Here is a 15,155-nt window from a genome sequence, read left to right as displayed (position 1 = left end):
TTCTTTGGTGTCACGGAGTAACTCTACTCTGTGGAAGCTTCCACCTAAAGACGTCTACTGCATTCATGTTCAGAAGGCAGGGATGGAAAACGACTCTGGAACCCACGACAAGGAAAGATGTGAAGCAATGGCTGACACCTGCAATCCCACTCAGTGCTTCTTGCCGTGGATTCTGTGGTGGATCCATTGGATCAGTGTCAGAACAAACATTAACTTTGAGTTCTGTCTCCCCTTGGTGGCCTTGGAAGAAATCTCACAGTGGCTCAGAATATTCTCTCAGAGTATCTCCATGCTGTGGTCATGTATCCTTGTGGCACATGGCACTTTTCACATAGATCTGAGATGGCTGCTTTCTGACTTACTTTTAAAGTCTTAAACAATATGTCATTCATCTATTTAGTCAAGCCGCTCAACCTATATAACTCCAAAACATGTAGCCAGATGCTCTCAGTGCAACCGAAGTCTCGATTCAGTCTCAGCTGCAGACCCTAGACTAATGCAATAACCTGCCACTTGATATTTGTACTGTAGTTTATGCAGTCTTTTAAATCCAGCCTTTTAATTGAAGTTCAAAGTCAAATTCAAGTCCCATCAGGCTTTTTATGTTGTGTTCCCCTTTATTATTATTATTATTATCATCTTGTTTTATTCAAATATGTTCGTTTGATTTTGTTTTATTAATGTGTAGTTTCATGTGGTTTTAAACCAACCCGTAAAGTACTTTAAAAAGCAACATGGCTGACCAAAGTGCTGTAGAAATCAAACTGACATTGACCACAACTGAGTGAATGTCTAGTTGTCTAGTTCTCCATTTACATTTGGAAATTTCTTGAATTTGTTCTGAGGATAAACAGGAAGTTTTTTTATTATTCGTTTGTCAGGTTGTTTCCCCAACAACTTAAAGCAGTTTGAATCTACACAATCAATCCAGATAAAAATGAGATTTTTTTTTGTTAACTGAAAAAAAATAAAAAAAATTGTGTTCTTGTCTAACTGACAACAATTAAGATTTCATTATTTATTACGTATACCTGTTATTTAATTAGTCAAGTAGGTGGAGCAGAGCTTCCTAACTCTGGACTCAATTAAGGTGTCCAAGATTTATTTTTCAGACACCTGCCTTCTTTAATTTATCAAATTCTTCCATACAATTTGTAATTTTCTAAATAAAGATGACCAAGTTTGAGCTCGTTGGCAATGTTAAAAAAATAAATAAAAAAAAAAAAAAGTAAAGAAAAATCTGGAATATATGTAGACATAATGCAAAAATAAATATTTTAAAAAATATCAATGTTTTCTTATCTGTTTGAAGTGGCATGTAAACTGCTCTGTTGATGTAAATCTTTCACTGTATGGACAAAAGCATTCGATCACCTACACGAGGATAACAACACGTCCATGTTACAAAGAAAACGGCTTCTAAATGTATCGTTTTTTATTGAAAGTGTCACAAGCCGTTTAGACCAAGAGTACAGTACTAACAGTGTCGTTCAAACGGTCACATTTGGGTCCCAGGTGCAGATCCAACACCACAATGATTATATTTCAGAGGCAGTGCAACAAAGTACAGTAAAATACTGAACACAAGGTTAGAGAGTAACTCTGACAGAAGGCTTGTTAACTATTTTGAAAATCATACACACAAGCGCCTTTATAATATCCAAAGTCCCGTTAGATACAAGAATAAGGGAGAGAAAATATATTTACATGAACATTTACAAGATGACAGTTTATACAACATTAGGAACTCACAGATAAAATAATGCTGATAAATATGACGTGCTGTATTTCTTTAGCCTTAACAAGGACAAAATAAAAGATCACACCACCAGCTCAACGGATTAAGTCTGAAAACACATCCACTCACATAAGGTCAGCCAACACGACTTGAGCAGCTTAGTCACACCTATAGCCTACAGAGACTGGTTACATTGTTTCAGTTTAAGCAAACATTCACATTGTCATACATGGCTCTTAGCTAAACAATTCTCTAGTGTTGCATTAGGTGTGCTTTGTTGTGTCTGACTGACACACAACGGTGGAAAACCAAAAATAACGCCAGGTTACTCACACCACAGGTCCGTGTCTAAAGACCTGCATGTGTAGAATATTCTGATGTGCCAAACGTAGCTGAGATATGAAGAAAATATAGGTGAGACCAGTTTTCCAGGTGTACATATCACACAGATGATTATTTACAGAACAGAAACAGTATGATTCAGTACCTCAAACACTTAAGTCCCCTTTAAAGGACCTGTTGCAAATCAAGCAAGCCTGGCAAAGAAACATAAAATTTCATTTTTATTCCTATATAAATACCAAGTTCAGTCACCAAAATGCTGTCCAGGCAGCTCTGTTCAAAACCTTTACATCTTTTAAGATTGTCCAAGTCTTCCAATAACTTCTGCGGCTCTTTAAGAAATTTTGTTTTTCTTTAAATATAAAGGAAATTTTAAAGTGTTGGTTTGCAACTAAATGTACAAGAACAATTCTTATAGGAAAGCTATATAATTTAGATATTTTAAATTTGCCATAAAGTTTTTAAGGCCCAGTCAGTGACTTTATCAGTGACACCAGTTCTTCAACCAAGGTGTGGGTTTCACAGCAGCTGATGACCAATCACTGTAGTTCAATTGCCCAACCCTGACTCCTTTTGTTGCACTTGCTCCCAAAATTAAAATGGAGAAAAGGTCCAAACTTAAAACCTGTGCTCTTAAAACTGGTGGGATACATTTTCTTTAAAAATGTAGGTTAACAATAAAAATGAAATTGTGAGTGAGATTGTGGTGTGATGAATCTAAACTGAGAAAACAACGTGTGAATGGCAGAAGAAGGTGAGGAATTAAATCTGTAGAGCAGGCTACAGATTTAGCCAACACACATTCCCGTCTGCTGCTCACACACTTTTAGCACCTATGAGGTCATTGGCTTGCTAGTAGATACAACCTTGTATAAAGGGAGATTTACCCCCATGAATTCACTGCCTCTTTGTTCACACAGGCAATAAACATCATGCAACTGTAATTAATGTTGTAGCCATTAGGTGTCATTATTTCGGCAAACCACACACTTTTTACAATGTTTCTTTACAGGAAGCCAAATGTATTGCACATGTTAACAAAGTCTTAAACAGACCTCGTCCTTTCATCCTATGTCCCGCAGCCTATGCCCAGCGACCACTGGACACGAAGCTTCTGCTGAAAGAGAAACTCGTGTCTGAACTCTTGTGCTTTCCCCAGGCACCAAACGGCACCACGATGATTGTGCTGTTGTCCTCTGAACCATACTGAATAGCCTTAAAAAAACAAAACAAAACAGAGCACCGCAATGTGAAGCACAACAAGGTTAGAGAAAGTCATCGGATGAATGATAAATTCAAGCAAAAATTAATCTTCTGTAGGAAATTCCAGACTTGAGGAAACATGGACACGGTTTTGGGAAGCTTTTTTGTGTCTAACAGATCATTTCAGTACATGAGTCAACCAAAACTTAATGAAACCCAGCAACAAACAACTTTGTAGGAGAACAGGTAACACATTGACCCATGGGCTAATATTCAACAAAAGCATCAAATGTTTTACCTGCTCAGATATTCTCTGTGCTGCCTCTTTGGGTTCGTGACACTGGTTGATGACATTGCAGATCTCCTGGCTGTTCATAATAAAGTTAATGCCATCTGTGGTCAGCGCCAGGAATGAGTCATGGACATTGTGCAACTGAAAGGGAATAAATAAATAATACTTTATAACAGACATTAAAAAGACAAATCTACTGAACTATTACAAGAAGATGGTAAGACTGGCTTTACTGTCTTCTTCAGCGAACAACAGATGTGAAAATGTGCTGTTGCAGAGATCTGCATTAAAACAGTCCATGGTTCTGCCCAATACACCAGCAATGTGGATTTTAAATCAAACAATCGTGACGTACAAAATACAAACAAAATATTTTGCAGTCATTTTTATAAAACAGTCCCCATTTTCAGTGCCTCAGAAATAATCGGACAAACATTTTAAATATAAGGATTGTTTTTAAACACCTGGGTGAACTTTGCAGTCAGTGGCTAAGGTCTCACCTAATGCTTTCCTCCCTCGAGCTGCTCGGTTAGGGCTTTCCTGCAGCCACCTTCAGTTGTTGCTTGTTTGTGTCTCTCTGTGACTTCAGTTTGGTTTTTAGTAACTGAAGACATGCTTTGTTTGGTTACGATCATGTGACTGACTTGGCCATTGAATAATATCAAATTTCTTTCCCTCAAGAAGCTCTTGGGTTGTTTTTCCAGTTTGCTTTAGGTCATTATCATTTGCACTGTCAAATTTTTTTTGCAGCATGACATGCACACTTCAGAATTCATCCTGCTACTTCTGTCAGCAGTCACATTACCAATAACCCCAGTGCCTTGCTTCCATTGGCAGCCATATGTGCCTATACACTAACATTTTTGTAAAAACCCTCAAAAGTTTGAAAGTCAGTTGCATCTTTATTGTCTGATTTAAGACCCACTGTGGTGGTGCACAGAGGAAAAATGACAAAAACTGCATCTTCTGAAGATAACATGTATCAAAAAATATATATTTCAGTGACAAACTAAATTTACAAACCTACCGTTACTCTTTTGGTCTCAGGTTCAGCAATGACTCCCGTCTTCTTCAGGTCAAAGTCTCCAATGCTACGCGTCATTGCCAACCTGCCATTGACATTTGGCTGCCCCAGGCTATTCCAGGTGATAAACCCCCCACTCTTCTTTATCCTTTAAACAGGTGCAGATCGGTATATTAGTACATGTATGCTACGAAGGCAGGATTCTTTTCAGGGCACTTACAATTAATAAAAAAGAAAGAAAAAATGAAGTTTAAAACCTGCTTTTAAAAGCATCATGTACCTGTCTTTTTCATCCTTTCTCTCAGGGGTGTGGTCAACAGTGAGTTTAAGGGCCTTGCCCTTGCGGCACAACATGACACGACTGTCACCCACGCTGCCGACCACCAGCTCGATGCCGTCCCTCAGCAGGGCCACGGTGGCGGTGGTTCCTGCGTTCATCCCGGGTGCTACAGAGACATACGAGAAAATCTCAAGCTCCACAAAGCCACTGCCCATAGTGTTAACAACAACATGGTGTATCTCACGCACTCGCAGTCACACGCTACAACATGAACACATGGGTGGGAAGCCATGTAGTAGACTTAGAAAAAACTACAGATATTCACACAGTAAACAACAGAGGAGGCAGTCACACATGCAGGTTGAACTGTTGCAGAATAGAGCTGAGGTCCAGAGCAAATGTTACAGCAGGTAAGTCTAAAGCTGAATCCAAAAAGATAATAAATAACAACAACATTTATCAGTGCCCGATACTGGGCCTGATACTCGTAAAGCAACACAGAAACATCAGAGAATGTCATAATAGTGAGTTCAGCATTTTATCTTTCCTCTTATGTTCACCATGGATGCCTCTAGGGTTGAGAAAATATAATAAGTCAGTCACAAGAAATATTATGTTCAACTGACTCAGTAAAGTAAACGACTTGCGTTTTAAATAAATAAGAAAAAAATGTTTTATTTATGCCAAATGTTGAGAAATTACTGGAACAAAGAAGATTAACAAGTTTTACTGTCAAATATTTGACATTGGCAAACAATGTTCTGGTGGTAGATAAATAACGGTAAAATTTTATGCAATTAAAAAGTTTATCCTTTCCTCTCCTCAGAATTAAATGAGCTGATAGAGACTTAACGTTCTTTAAAGCTTAATCTGAATATTAAACATGGACTGGATCTGTCGCTGACAACATAAATCTCACACAACTTTCAAACTGAAGCACTGTCTCACAAGAAGCGTTGCATACACTTGGTGAGAAGAGAAAAATCAAAAAGAGAGATAGAGATAGGTAGAGGCAGAGAGAGAGAGAGAGAAGTGAGAGAAAGATAGGGAACCTTCCAGTAGTCCAGGATTTAGGACCCGCTGGACTCTCCTTCAATATCTAGCCTCTCGTCATCCACACTGGTGCCAAGGGCTTCCAGCTCTTAGCTGGCTCCGCAGCTGCCGTAGATAACATGCACACACACATACAGGCATATTGGGACATTTCACAGAGTGAGGCCAAAGTGAGGCCATGTAACAAGTACACTAGCGTTCATATATCATTAAACTTAAGACATAAAAGGTGGTTGAGAAATTTCAAGCTAAGCTGATGAATTTTACAGAAATAGGGCAAACATGTAAATTAGATTTATTGAGGGAAATGTTTTGCATTAATTTTTTTGAGTTATACTCAAACATTCCTTAATAAAAATGCCTGCTTTAAACATAACACTTTGCAGACAAAGAAAAGTAAACAGATTGGTGACAAATTAAAGGAAAACTCACTATTAACTAATTATGCAAAGTCTTTAAACCTCTACTGACAGATCTGATTCTGTCCAAATGATATTCTCTCACTAGGAGGTACCTCGGGGTAGTGACGTTCTTAAATGGTCGAGATCTGATAACAGCAGTCAAGAATTCCTACAATTTTCTCATTAATCGACCCACTGGGTAAACCCTGTGTGGCGTCACGCATGTAAGGTAAAGCTGTTCCGTTTATCCAAATGTGTACTCTGATTTTTCCTTTAATTTGTTACCTTTCTGTTTCTGGCAATGTCGTGCTGGAAGCAAGAAAAACACTAACATATCTTCTACGCGTAGCTAATTTATTCATGAATTATTTAAGGAACTTGGGGGGAAAATGACAGACCTCTAACCAAAAGTGCTCAGTGGGGAAATCCAAAGCTTCAACGCCTAAGTAGGATAAGTAAATTATGTTTGAAGAGAGAAGAAACAAGTGTCATCACATAAAAACAGAGTACACAGCATATCCAAGAACATATAATGTGAAAGCACCTACCATTTGGAGAGAAGTGCAAATGCCTTGCTAGAGCTTTGTCTACTTCAAGGAAGGCTTTTGTTAAAACTAATTCCAGATTTTCCTCGTCTGCAAGAAGGTTCCTTGAGGAAATCAGAAAGAAAAATCACTTACAGAGCTGTGACATCTGACATTCACATTATTCAGAAATGAATAAGCTACTTGTGACAGCGACTCATACGAACTCCTTACGTGATATATTTTTCCATGTATTTTTCACAGAAGTCAGCTGCCTCCGATCCACCGTGCCCATCAAACACAGCAAAGTAGAGCACCCTGTCGGTCAGCTCGGAGACGCGGTAGCGGTCTTCATTGTCCTTGCGTTGACCAATGAGCGAGGCGCAGCCTACCTTGGATAGGCTAACTTTGGGAATGGGCTTGCCGTAACGAATGCTGGGGGGCAGCAGGATGGGCTCATCGATACGATTGTCCCAGATTCCAAATGAATCCCAGGTAGTGGGGCGGCCGCTGCTGTCTGGATCAAAGCGTGTATTACTGTGCCGAGTTTCTGACGGGGTGTGGAACGGTTTGCGGAAAATGAACTGGAAGTGGCTGTCATGCTGGACTGGAAGGGGGACTACGCTCATCTGTACAAGACCGGCTCGACCCACGTGAAGACCACTGCATCTTGCCAAGCGTGCGAGACAGGCTGTTGACATCACCCTGACAGCACGAACACCTCGGAAGCCACTGGATGGAGAGGCAGAACAGTGTACTGTCTGGACAAAGCAGGAAAATAAGAGAAAAGGAAAAAAAAATTAAAATCCATCATTTAGACTGGGAACACAGCATGACAAAAATCTTTTATTTGTTTAGGAGGAGGCTCCATTATGAGGACTAAAGGTCTCTTCAAACTAGAAATCATTACACAAACACAAATCAGATAGAAAAAAACTGAGATTACACAAATTCCTTCATATTTTTGAAACATTTGAAATGTAATCCATCTAGTAATAAGTGACAAATACCTCCTAACTATTACTAGCATCTGATACTAATCTTGATCATTTGCTTAAAAATAATCAAGTGGTTACTTTTAAATATACTTAATCGATGTTGCATTAAGACTATTAGATGACGTCATCTCCTTGAACCCCCTGTGAACTTCCTGAACCTTTTATTATTTGACAGAAAATAATGACAGGCAGTAACTGGAGCCCAACAGGTCTTGTGTTCAAGACCCCATGTTCACACATTCACCACGTTCAAATAAAAATTTAGTCAACTAACAATAAGAATCATCCTCAATTCTAAATTCAAAGTGTTGCGCATTTACTACTGTGAAGTTCCATTTAAGGATACCACAGGGATTCTGTGTTTGCCGACTAACTACTAAAAGCTTTACCCAGTTTTATTTAATTTTATTGCTGATCTTCCAAGAGCTGCTAAACAAATAGAACGTAACATAAAATGACATAAAATTATGTCTAATACTGTGCAAAAGCCTTGAATCATTCCACTTTTCTTTACATTTTGATTGAAGGTCTTTCAAAGTTTCTTTTGGACACTGGCTGCTTTTTCGTTCATTTTCAGTTCAGCCCTTATACTTGACCATTTTTGTTGTTTTTTTAAGTTACTCAACATCGACCCATGAATCATTTAAGTATTTACACAATGCGATTCAAGAGATGAGCCAGTGTTGTGTCTACACACAACAGACAACTGGTTGTCTTTTTGTGTGTGCAATCTTTGCACACTTTTCTTGCTCACCTTATGTAGTCCTGTGTTGATTGTCTGTTAAATATAGCACCGTGGTCTTGGAGGAACGTTGTCTTGCTTCACTGTGTACTGTACCACTGCACATGGTTGAAATGAAAATAAAGCCACTTGATTTGACTTGAAATAACCAATCTTATCCTTTTTATCTTTAGGCACTTGGTTAGTAGCGGCCTGTCACATAAAGACATTTCTTTAGTTTAATCCACAAAAAACTCCAAAGATAAGTTTGACAGAACAGAAGTATTTTTACACCAACAAAGTTTTCAAAAAGCTGTTGTTTGAAAACTCTGCAATATGTGCTAAAATAGAAAACTGAACAAGTACACAGCAAAAAATATAAGTAGCCTAAAAATTAGCTTAAGAGTCATTAGTCATAGATTTGCCTCTCCGGATCCCGAACCCTAACATTATTGAAGCATTGTGGGATCACCGTCAAGGAAAATGGAACAAAGAGCACCAAGCATCCAAAGAAGAGCTTCGAATGTCCTTCAAAAAGTCTGGAGAACTAGTCCTGAAGACTGTTTAAAGAATAAAGGTAGTCATTCCAAATATTGACTTTTAAGCTTGTTAGAATTATAAAAACTCTGTATTTACCCCAAATACTTGATTTCCAACTATTTCCTATTTTCCCAGGAAAACGTAAAGAAATGAGAGGTCGCTCAAAACATAAACAACACATAAGCATATATTCTTAACAATCTCAACTAAATGTAGCATATGCAAACTTTTTTTGAAGTTCATTAAGATTATACAGATTCCTAGCATACTAAAGAATGAAGAGGCATAAAATAATTGAAGGTTATAGCTCAACACTAGCGGAGATAAAGGTCATTATAAAATTTAACAAACTTTACAATTTACTCTTTGCCACCAACAAACCATAGTCTTGCCTGTTACTTGGCATTTACGAAATCCGTGTCTGGCTATTGAACAACAAGGTTTGTCGAGTTGAAAGGACATTTAAAAAAAAACAAACAAACCTTCCTTTCAGTAACAACAACACGCACAGCCTTTTTCGGACATCTACTATAGCAACCTCAATTCACACTATTGTACACTTAAAATTTAACATATATGAGCCCAGACTCTTTTTACTGTTAGTAAAACCTATAGGAGAGTGTTAAAGCCTTAACAGGAACTTTCCTCACTGTGTACAGGGCTTCTTATGGGTTAATAAGCAACATTTACTCGGACAGCATTAATGAATGACCTTTATTGTATTTGGTTTAATTAGTGAATAAACACTGATTAGGGAGAATTTCCGACGTGCTATATCGTCCATATGTTGTAAATCATCTCAGGGTAAACCGTGTATTCATGTGCGTCAACATGTCTGTGAAGGTTCTCAGAATGTGCGTCAAAGGCAAAGCTAAAGAATGATGCAATAGCCATTAAGCTAACTGCTCCACTATCGATCCCAATATCATAAATGTGTGAGGCACTTAGAAGTGCTATCCTAAGAGAATCTGAATAAGAAGCAGTCCTTAATAAAATGCAGTTTCAATACACTTACGAAAAGAAGCAGTATATAAACGGTAACGTCATCCATTTTTCATATTAGCATTAACTAGCTAGCTGCAAACGATAGCTCTGTAGCACGCAAGCTAACAAGGTAGATAGCATCAGGTAAAAGTTACCATTTCGTCTAACATTACCGAGATTTCAGTTGCATGTTGACTAAAAGCCATACCTCGCGAGTTTCAGATGTATTCGTCAACTTTAAAGATCCTTTGCTTGCTTCTTGTGGCGTGATAACAAATTGAATGAAAACGGTTGCCCCCTCGTCTTGCCTTGTTATCAAACAGCAAGGCCTATGATGTGACCGCACCAATCAAAATCTTGTAAGAGTATCCGCCCACATTGACGCCCCGTCTACAGCGCATAAAATTAGCCGAAAAAAGTCTTAATGGCAGCTATGGGTACCAATAATAAAGCTGCACCTCTAAGCGCCAACTGTCGCGAAACACCGAAAGGGCAATGTAGGAATAGAAAATACAATTTGTGACACAATGTCGTCATCCAAGCATTGATTTTGTTCACTAAGCTTCTGGTTTCTTTATGGCCAGGGCACTAATTTAGACCCGGAGCCTCCAGTAGGTAATTTAGGCCTGGGTGTTTACGTCAGTCCAATCTTTGCCTGCTGGAATCTAGGTTACTGGGTGGAGAACGAAACAGGGGCTGTATCCCAATTCAGGGTCTGCAGCCTTAATGGCCCACAAGGGCCGCGTACTCAAAGGCCGGAAGTGAGAGGCTTGTGAAATGGGACAGTCTAGCCTCCGTCTCGCTGCCCAGGATGCCTAGCAACCATGACACTAACAGCTGGAAACGTTTCATACAGCTTTGTTTGACAGAAATGAAGGAGAAAATCTTTTGTTCATTTGTTTGTTTGTTTCTACATGAGCTTTGATTTGGTAAGTATCTGAGGCTGACTGTGAAATCATGATTATTGGGCTTCACTTCTGTACTGAACAGTCATTTAAGATTAGCTAGTAAATAACAATTAGCTAATGTTGTTCATGAGACTAAAGTCATCTCACTTTGGTAATGTAAATATAATATGGCCAATATTAAAGTTATAATTTCAATCATTATTAGTTATTACAGCAGTGAATGAACTCTGTTTCAAATACTGAGCTTCAGTAAAGATTCAAGCTGCATTTGTTTATATTATTTATATTTCCTGTCACCTTAAATCTTCACTCAAAGACAGGTTTCTTTGACACTGTATATATAACTGTGTTATATATATGAGAGACAAATATTGTTCTTTTAATATATTGGCATTACTAAAATTGTCTCAGTGCTTAATTTAAATATCCATAAAATCATCACATTCTCTGTAAGATTAACGTCAACAATTGAACGGTGTATATTTTAAAGTTACGGCTTTAAAACCAAGTTAGTACAAACATCGCTAATGTCACATAACTTTGCCGACATGTGGCCAACAGTAATGTTTTAATGTTCTTCGTTATTAAACATTCGCACATAAATAAGTAACATAATATTCAGTACTTACTTTTAAAAGTTTACTCTTCGGCCTCCCCTCTTCCGCCGTATTTTTTCCGGCAAAATTATCCACACCCACTGCCGCGCTATGCATTCTGGGATATGTTGGGCCACGGAGTCCACCGCCACATCCTTAAAATTCAATGAAATGAAGGACGCATTTGAGGGCCGCATTTTCGAGCAGCCTTTGAATTGGGACAGCCTTCGTCGTGTCGCTGTGACGTAATTGGCCTTAAAATGCGGCCTTTAAGGCTGCAGACCCTGAATTGGGATACAGCCAGTGTGTCAAACTCTTTCCATACCTGGGGGTAAAAGTGGAAGATAAGTCGTTAACTAGGATGAGTTGGATAAAAAAAAAAAAAGTCAAACCTCAAAATTTGACATATGTCAAGGTTCTGATATGTGCATAACGCTGTTATTAGATACATTTAGTGAAATAAACAAAATGTTTTCCTGCAATGAAAAAGTAGAAATAAATACATAAAACTGCAGAAAATGTATACACAAGTACTCAGACAGTACATCAGAATTAGAATAATATTACTTTATTGATCCCTAGGGGAAATTATCTTTCCTTACAATGCTCCATTATAAACAAATAGTAGAAAAGACAGTCCCTTGTGGTGCCCCTGTGTTGCTGATTACCTTGTCAGACACACACTGTGGGAGACGTACATATTGTGGACCACTTTTGTTGGATTTGAAGAAGGTGGGGGGGGGGGGGGGGGGGCAACTTCACTCACATAAAAAACATCACAGGACCTTCCAATACCTAACACAAACGTGAAACATAACACCTAAAAGACTTAGTTTGACGGGATGCTGACATGATTCAGATATTAAAATTAAGAGCCTCCGCCATTTTAAACAAAGCTTGTAAAAAAGTATTAAATATTGGGAAAATAAAATAGCCACACCAATAGATTTAATGTTCACGGACTTTGTTGTTACGCTAGTAGGCATTCACCAATTCGGACACAGCCATTGGTAGAGCCCCATGCTCGGCGGACCAATCACATTGTCTCCTGCCCATAACGTCTAGTGACGTAAGCAGCTGTGGCACTTCCTCGTTTGTTTTCTGGGCTGATGAACCGAAACCAGTCGCCCAAATTCAGAATGCATCTGTCAAGGTAAACACACTGTTTTAATTTTGCACCACCCAGCTGTAAAACAGCGCCGCTGTGCTTAGGTTGTGTTCATCGGCTAGCCAGCGGGTCTCTGTTTTTTAGCTATAAGACTGACAGCCAGCGCTGTTTTAGCCTGCGAACGTTAGTTAGCTATTAACTATAACGGCTTGTGTGGTTTGTCAGGCTCGCTAACAAACTTACTCAGGTAATGTCAGTGGGGACATTTAGCCACTGCTGCAGGATGTGTTTGTAATGTACACACAGCACGGGTCAGGAAGCTAACCTGACTTAACGTGCTGGTCCTCACAAACGATAAAGCAGCCGCTGACACTTAAAATACAGCTAAATATACAGCTAAGCGTATCTCACATCGAGCTACCAGTGTTTAGATAATAATAATAATGATAGCGCACTGGTAATACACGGGAGCAACTCACAGCCAAGACTGGTGTGCTATAGCATGCTAAACAAAGCTATAATGTATAGCTAATATTTATTTAATGTAACATTTAGTTAATGTTTACTAACTGCGATAAGGATGGTCACCCTGGGCTTTTGGTCCATTCCCTATATTTTCCTCCACCCTCCCAGGTAAATTAGTGCTTTCTAATACATGTGCCCGCATCCTCTCATCACAACTGTTTTCAGAGGTGTTTTTTGAATCACCTCTGAATCACCTTTTTCAGAGGTGATTCAGTTTAGTTTTTGCAGGGTTGTAATATAGGTTATACTTGTAATGATATAACTCATAGTATTAATAAAAAATATTTATATGGCGTTTATCCCAGTTACGATTTACACCTTAAACAGTGAAAATGTATAATATTTAAAAGTCACGTTTTTGGGACATTGTGAGGTAAAGCATACTCTCTATTGGCCCGTTTCTCTTTTGTGTATTTTCTGGCTTACTCAGTTGGTAATATTATTGTGCTAGAAGAGGCTGGACATTAAGGCGGGACTGCTTGGAGCTGCTTAAGCCAGGATTACACTGACAGGGTTTATTTAAATACACTGCCTGTTCCTCTGTCATCATGCTTACATCACTGTCACACACACCCACAGCAACCTCCGAGCCCGTCCTTGTTCCCTAATTGAAAAACTGTCAAGAGTTCACATATGGAGCAAAGTAATCAGCTCCTTACGAAGAAATATGCATAATCACGCTGTTTCTTTTGCTTCTAGGGTTGGAATTTACATGAAGAGGCGAAAGCGGGCCTGCTCTCGAGCTTGATCATTATAGTCTTCCTCCATCTGGCTGTCACTCTCTTTGCCTCTTCACATCGGTGCTCATTTCCTCTCCCTTCACCAACATGCTGTGCTGGGGGAATGCCAAGGATGGGCAGTTGGGTATTGGTGTGGAGAAGAACCCTGTGTTTGAGCCGAGGAACTGTCATGTGTTCAGTGGCAGGGGAATGAAAGAGGTCGCCTGTGGAAGCCAACACTCTGTGTTTCTTATGTATGATGGCAGTGTGTACACATGTGGCTCTAACAGCTGGGGACAGCTGGGTCATGACAAAGCAGGGACTTCCCCAGGTAAGCTCTAAATTGGAAACACCAGATTGGACCACCCTGGTGAACAACATAGCAAGTATGTTTGAGCATGTGCCTGAATTTGGACTGATTTGGCATGATTTGTCTTTGTCTGTGTTTGGCTGCACAAGCAGGAGGTGAATTGATGGTCTAATAAAAAAGTCAAATTGTATTCTGTTCTTCAACTATAGTGGAGTTATGTATTAAAAACCTAGCTCGTTATTTTGCATCTTTTACATTTAAATAAAAGTGTTAATCAATTAAAGTAGTTATACAAATGGGCATGGGCTGATGGTGAAATTCTGGGCCGTTAGTGATGTTTGGCTGACTTAGTTGCACATAACCAAGGTTAAAACTTATCTATGATGAGTGATTAGGCACACGAGCAAGATTGGTCTGCACATAGTTGTTTGAGTTAAAGAGTCTGTTTTATGTTTTGCCTCAAATAATAGAAAGTTTTATATAAAGTTTTTTTTCCTCAGCCATTTGATAAATAATAATTAATTTTAAACTGGAATAAATTAAACTCCACTTTCAAAAAACTTAAAGAAATCACAGACCTGGTTATTTTCCTTTAGTATAAGCCGAAAGCTCTTTAGTGGACACCAATAATATTTTATATGGGAGAAGAAAAATACCCTGATGCTTAGTTACAAAGACTGAGCATGCAGTGAAATGTCTTTTGCAAGTCTTAGCAGGTTCAGTGGCTGTTGTGTTTTTATCTGATGTGGAAGCAGGATGACTGAGGATTTAAAAAAAGCACAGACACTCATGTAACAGCAGCATGACTGTATGCTGGAATTGGGCATCATTAGGTGAGTTTGACATGAAACAGAAAGGATTCGTGTACCCACATTTTGGGCATTTTTCC

The 15,155-nt window shown here is 38.8% G+C and overlaps 2 protein-coding genes across 6 annotated transcripts in view; one reads left to right on the top strand and one right to left on the bottom strand.

Moving 5' to 3' along the window:
* Positions 1 to 1,415: 1,415 nt before the first annotated feature.
* On the bottom strand, positions 1,416 to 10,611 carry ppm1kb (protein phosphatase, Mg2+/Mn2+ dependent 1Kb). 2 transcript variants are annotated; one of them, XM_085276620.1, is made up of 8 exons: positions 10,309 to 10,611; positions 8,610 to 8,695; positions 7,092 to 7,618; positions 6,882 to 6,982; positions 4,880 to 5,045; positions 4,603 to 4,747; positions 3,582 to 3,716; positions 1,416 to 3,295 (listed from the first exon to the last, which is right to left on the bottom strand). In XM_085276620.1, exons 3-8 carry the CDS (start codon positions 7,556 to 7,558, stop codon positions 3,164 to 3,166), a joined length of 1,146 nt encoding a protein of 381 aa, XP_085132746.1. In that variant the 5' UTR covers positions 7,559 to 7,618; positions 8,610 to 8,695; positions 10,309 to 10,611; the 3' UTR covers positions 1,416 to 3,163. The 2 variants fall into 2 exon arrangements, with proteins under 2 accessions (XP_085132746.1, XP_085132747.1); XM_085276621.1 differs by lacking the exon at positions 8,610 to 8,695 and having other exon boundaries at positions 10,309 to 10,610.
* Positions 10,612 to 10,903: 292 nt separating this feature from the next.
* The window catches only part of herc3 (HECT and RLD domain containing E3 ubiquitin protein ligase 3), a 38,919-nt gene continuing 34,667 nt past the window's right edge, over positions 10,904 to 15,155 (top strand). For 2 of the 4 annotated variants that reach the window (XM_085276618.1, XM_085276616.1), the window contains exons 1-2: positions 12,663 to 12,757; positions 13,937 to 14,287. In XM_085276618.1, coding sequence (XP_085132744.1) covers positions 14,065 to 14,287 — 223 coding nt within the window. In that variant the 5' untranslated portion in view covers positions 12,663 to 12,757; positions 13,937 to 14,064. Of the gene's footprint in view, positions 11,030 to 12,662; positions 12,758 to 13,936; positions 14,288 to 15,155 lie in introns of those variants that run through there. The other 2 variants (XM_085276617.1, XM_085276619.1) reach the window with 2 other exon arrangements.

This window comes from Mchenga conophoros, linkage group LG6 (assembly GCF_057382185.1).
Source record: "Mchenga conophoros isolate Kocher_MC1m ecotype Shallow Benthic linkage group LG6, M_conophoros_male_GT1.1, whole genome shotgun sequence".
NCBI classification, from domain to species: domain Eukaryota; kingdom Metazoa; phylum Chordata; class Actinopteri; order Cichliformes; family Cichlidae; genus Mchenga; species Mchenga conophoros.
This window is presented reverse-complemented; position numbering and strand designations above follow the sequence as displayed.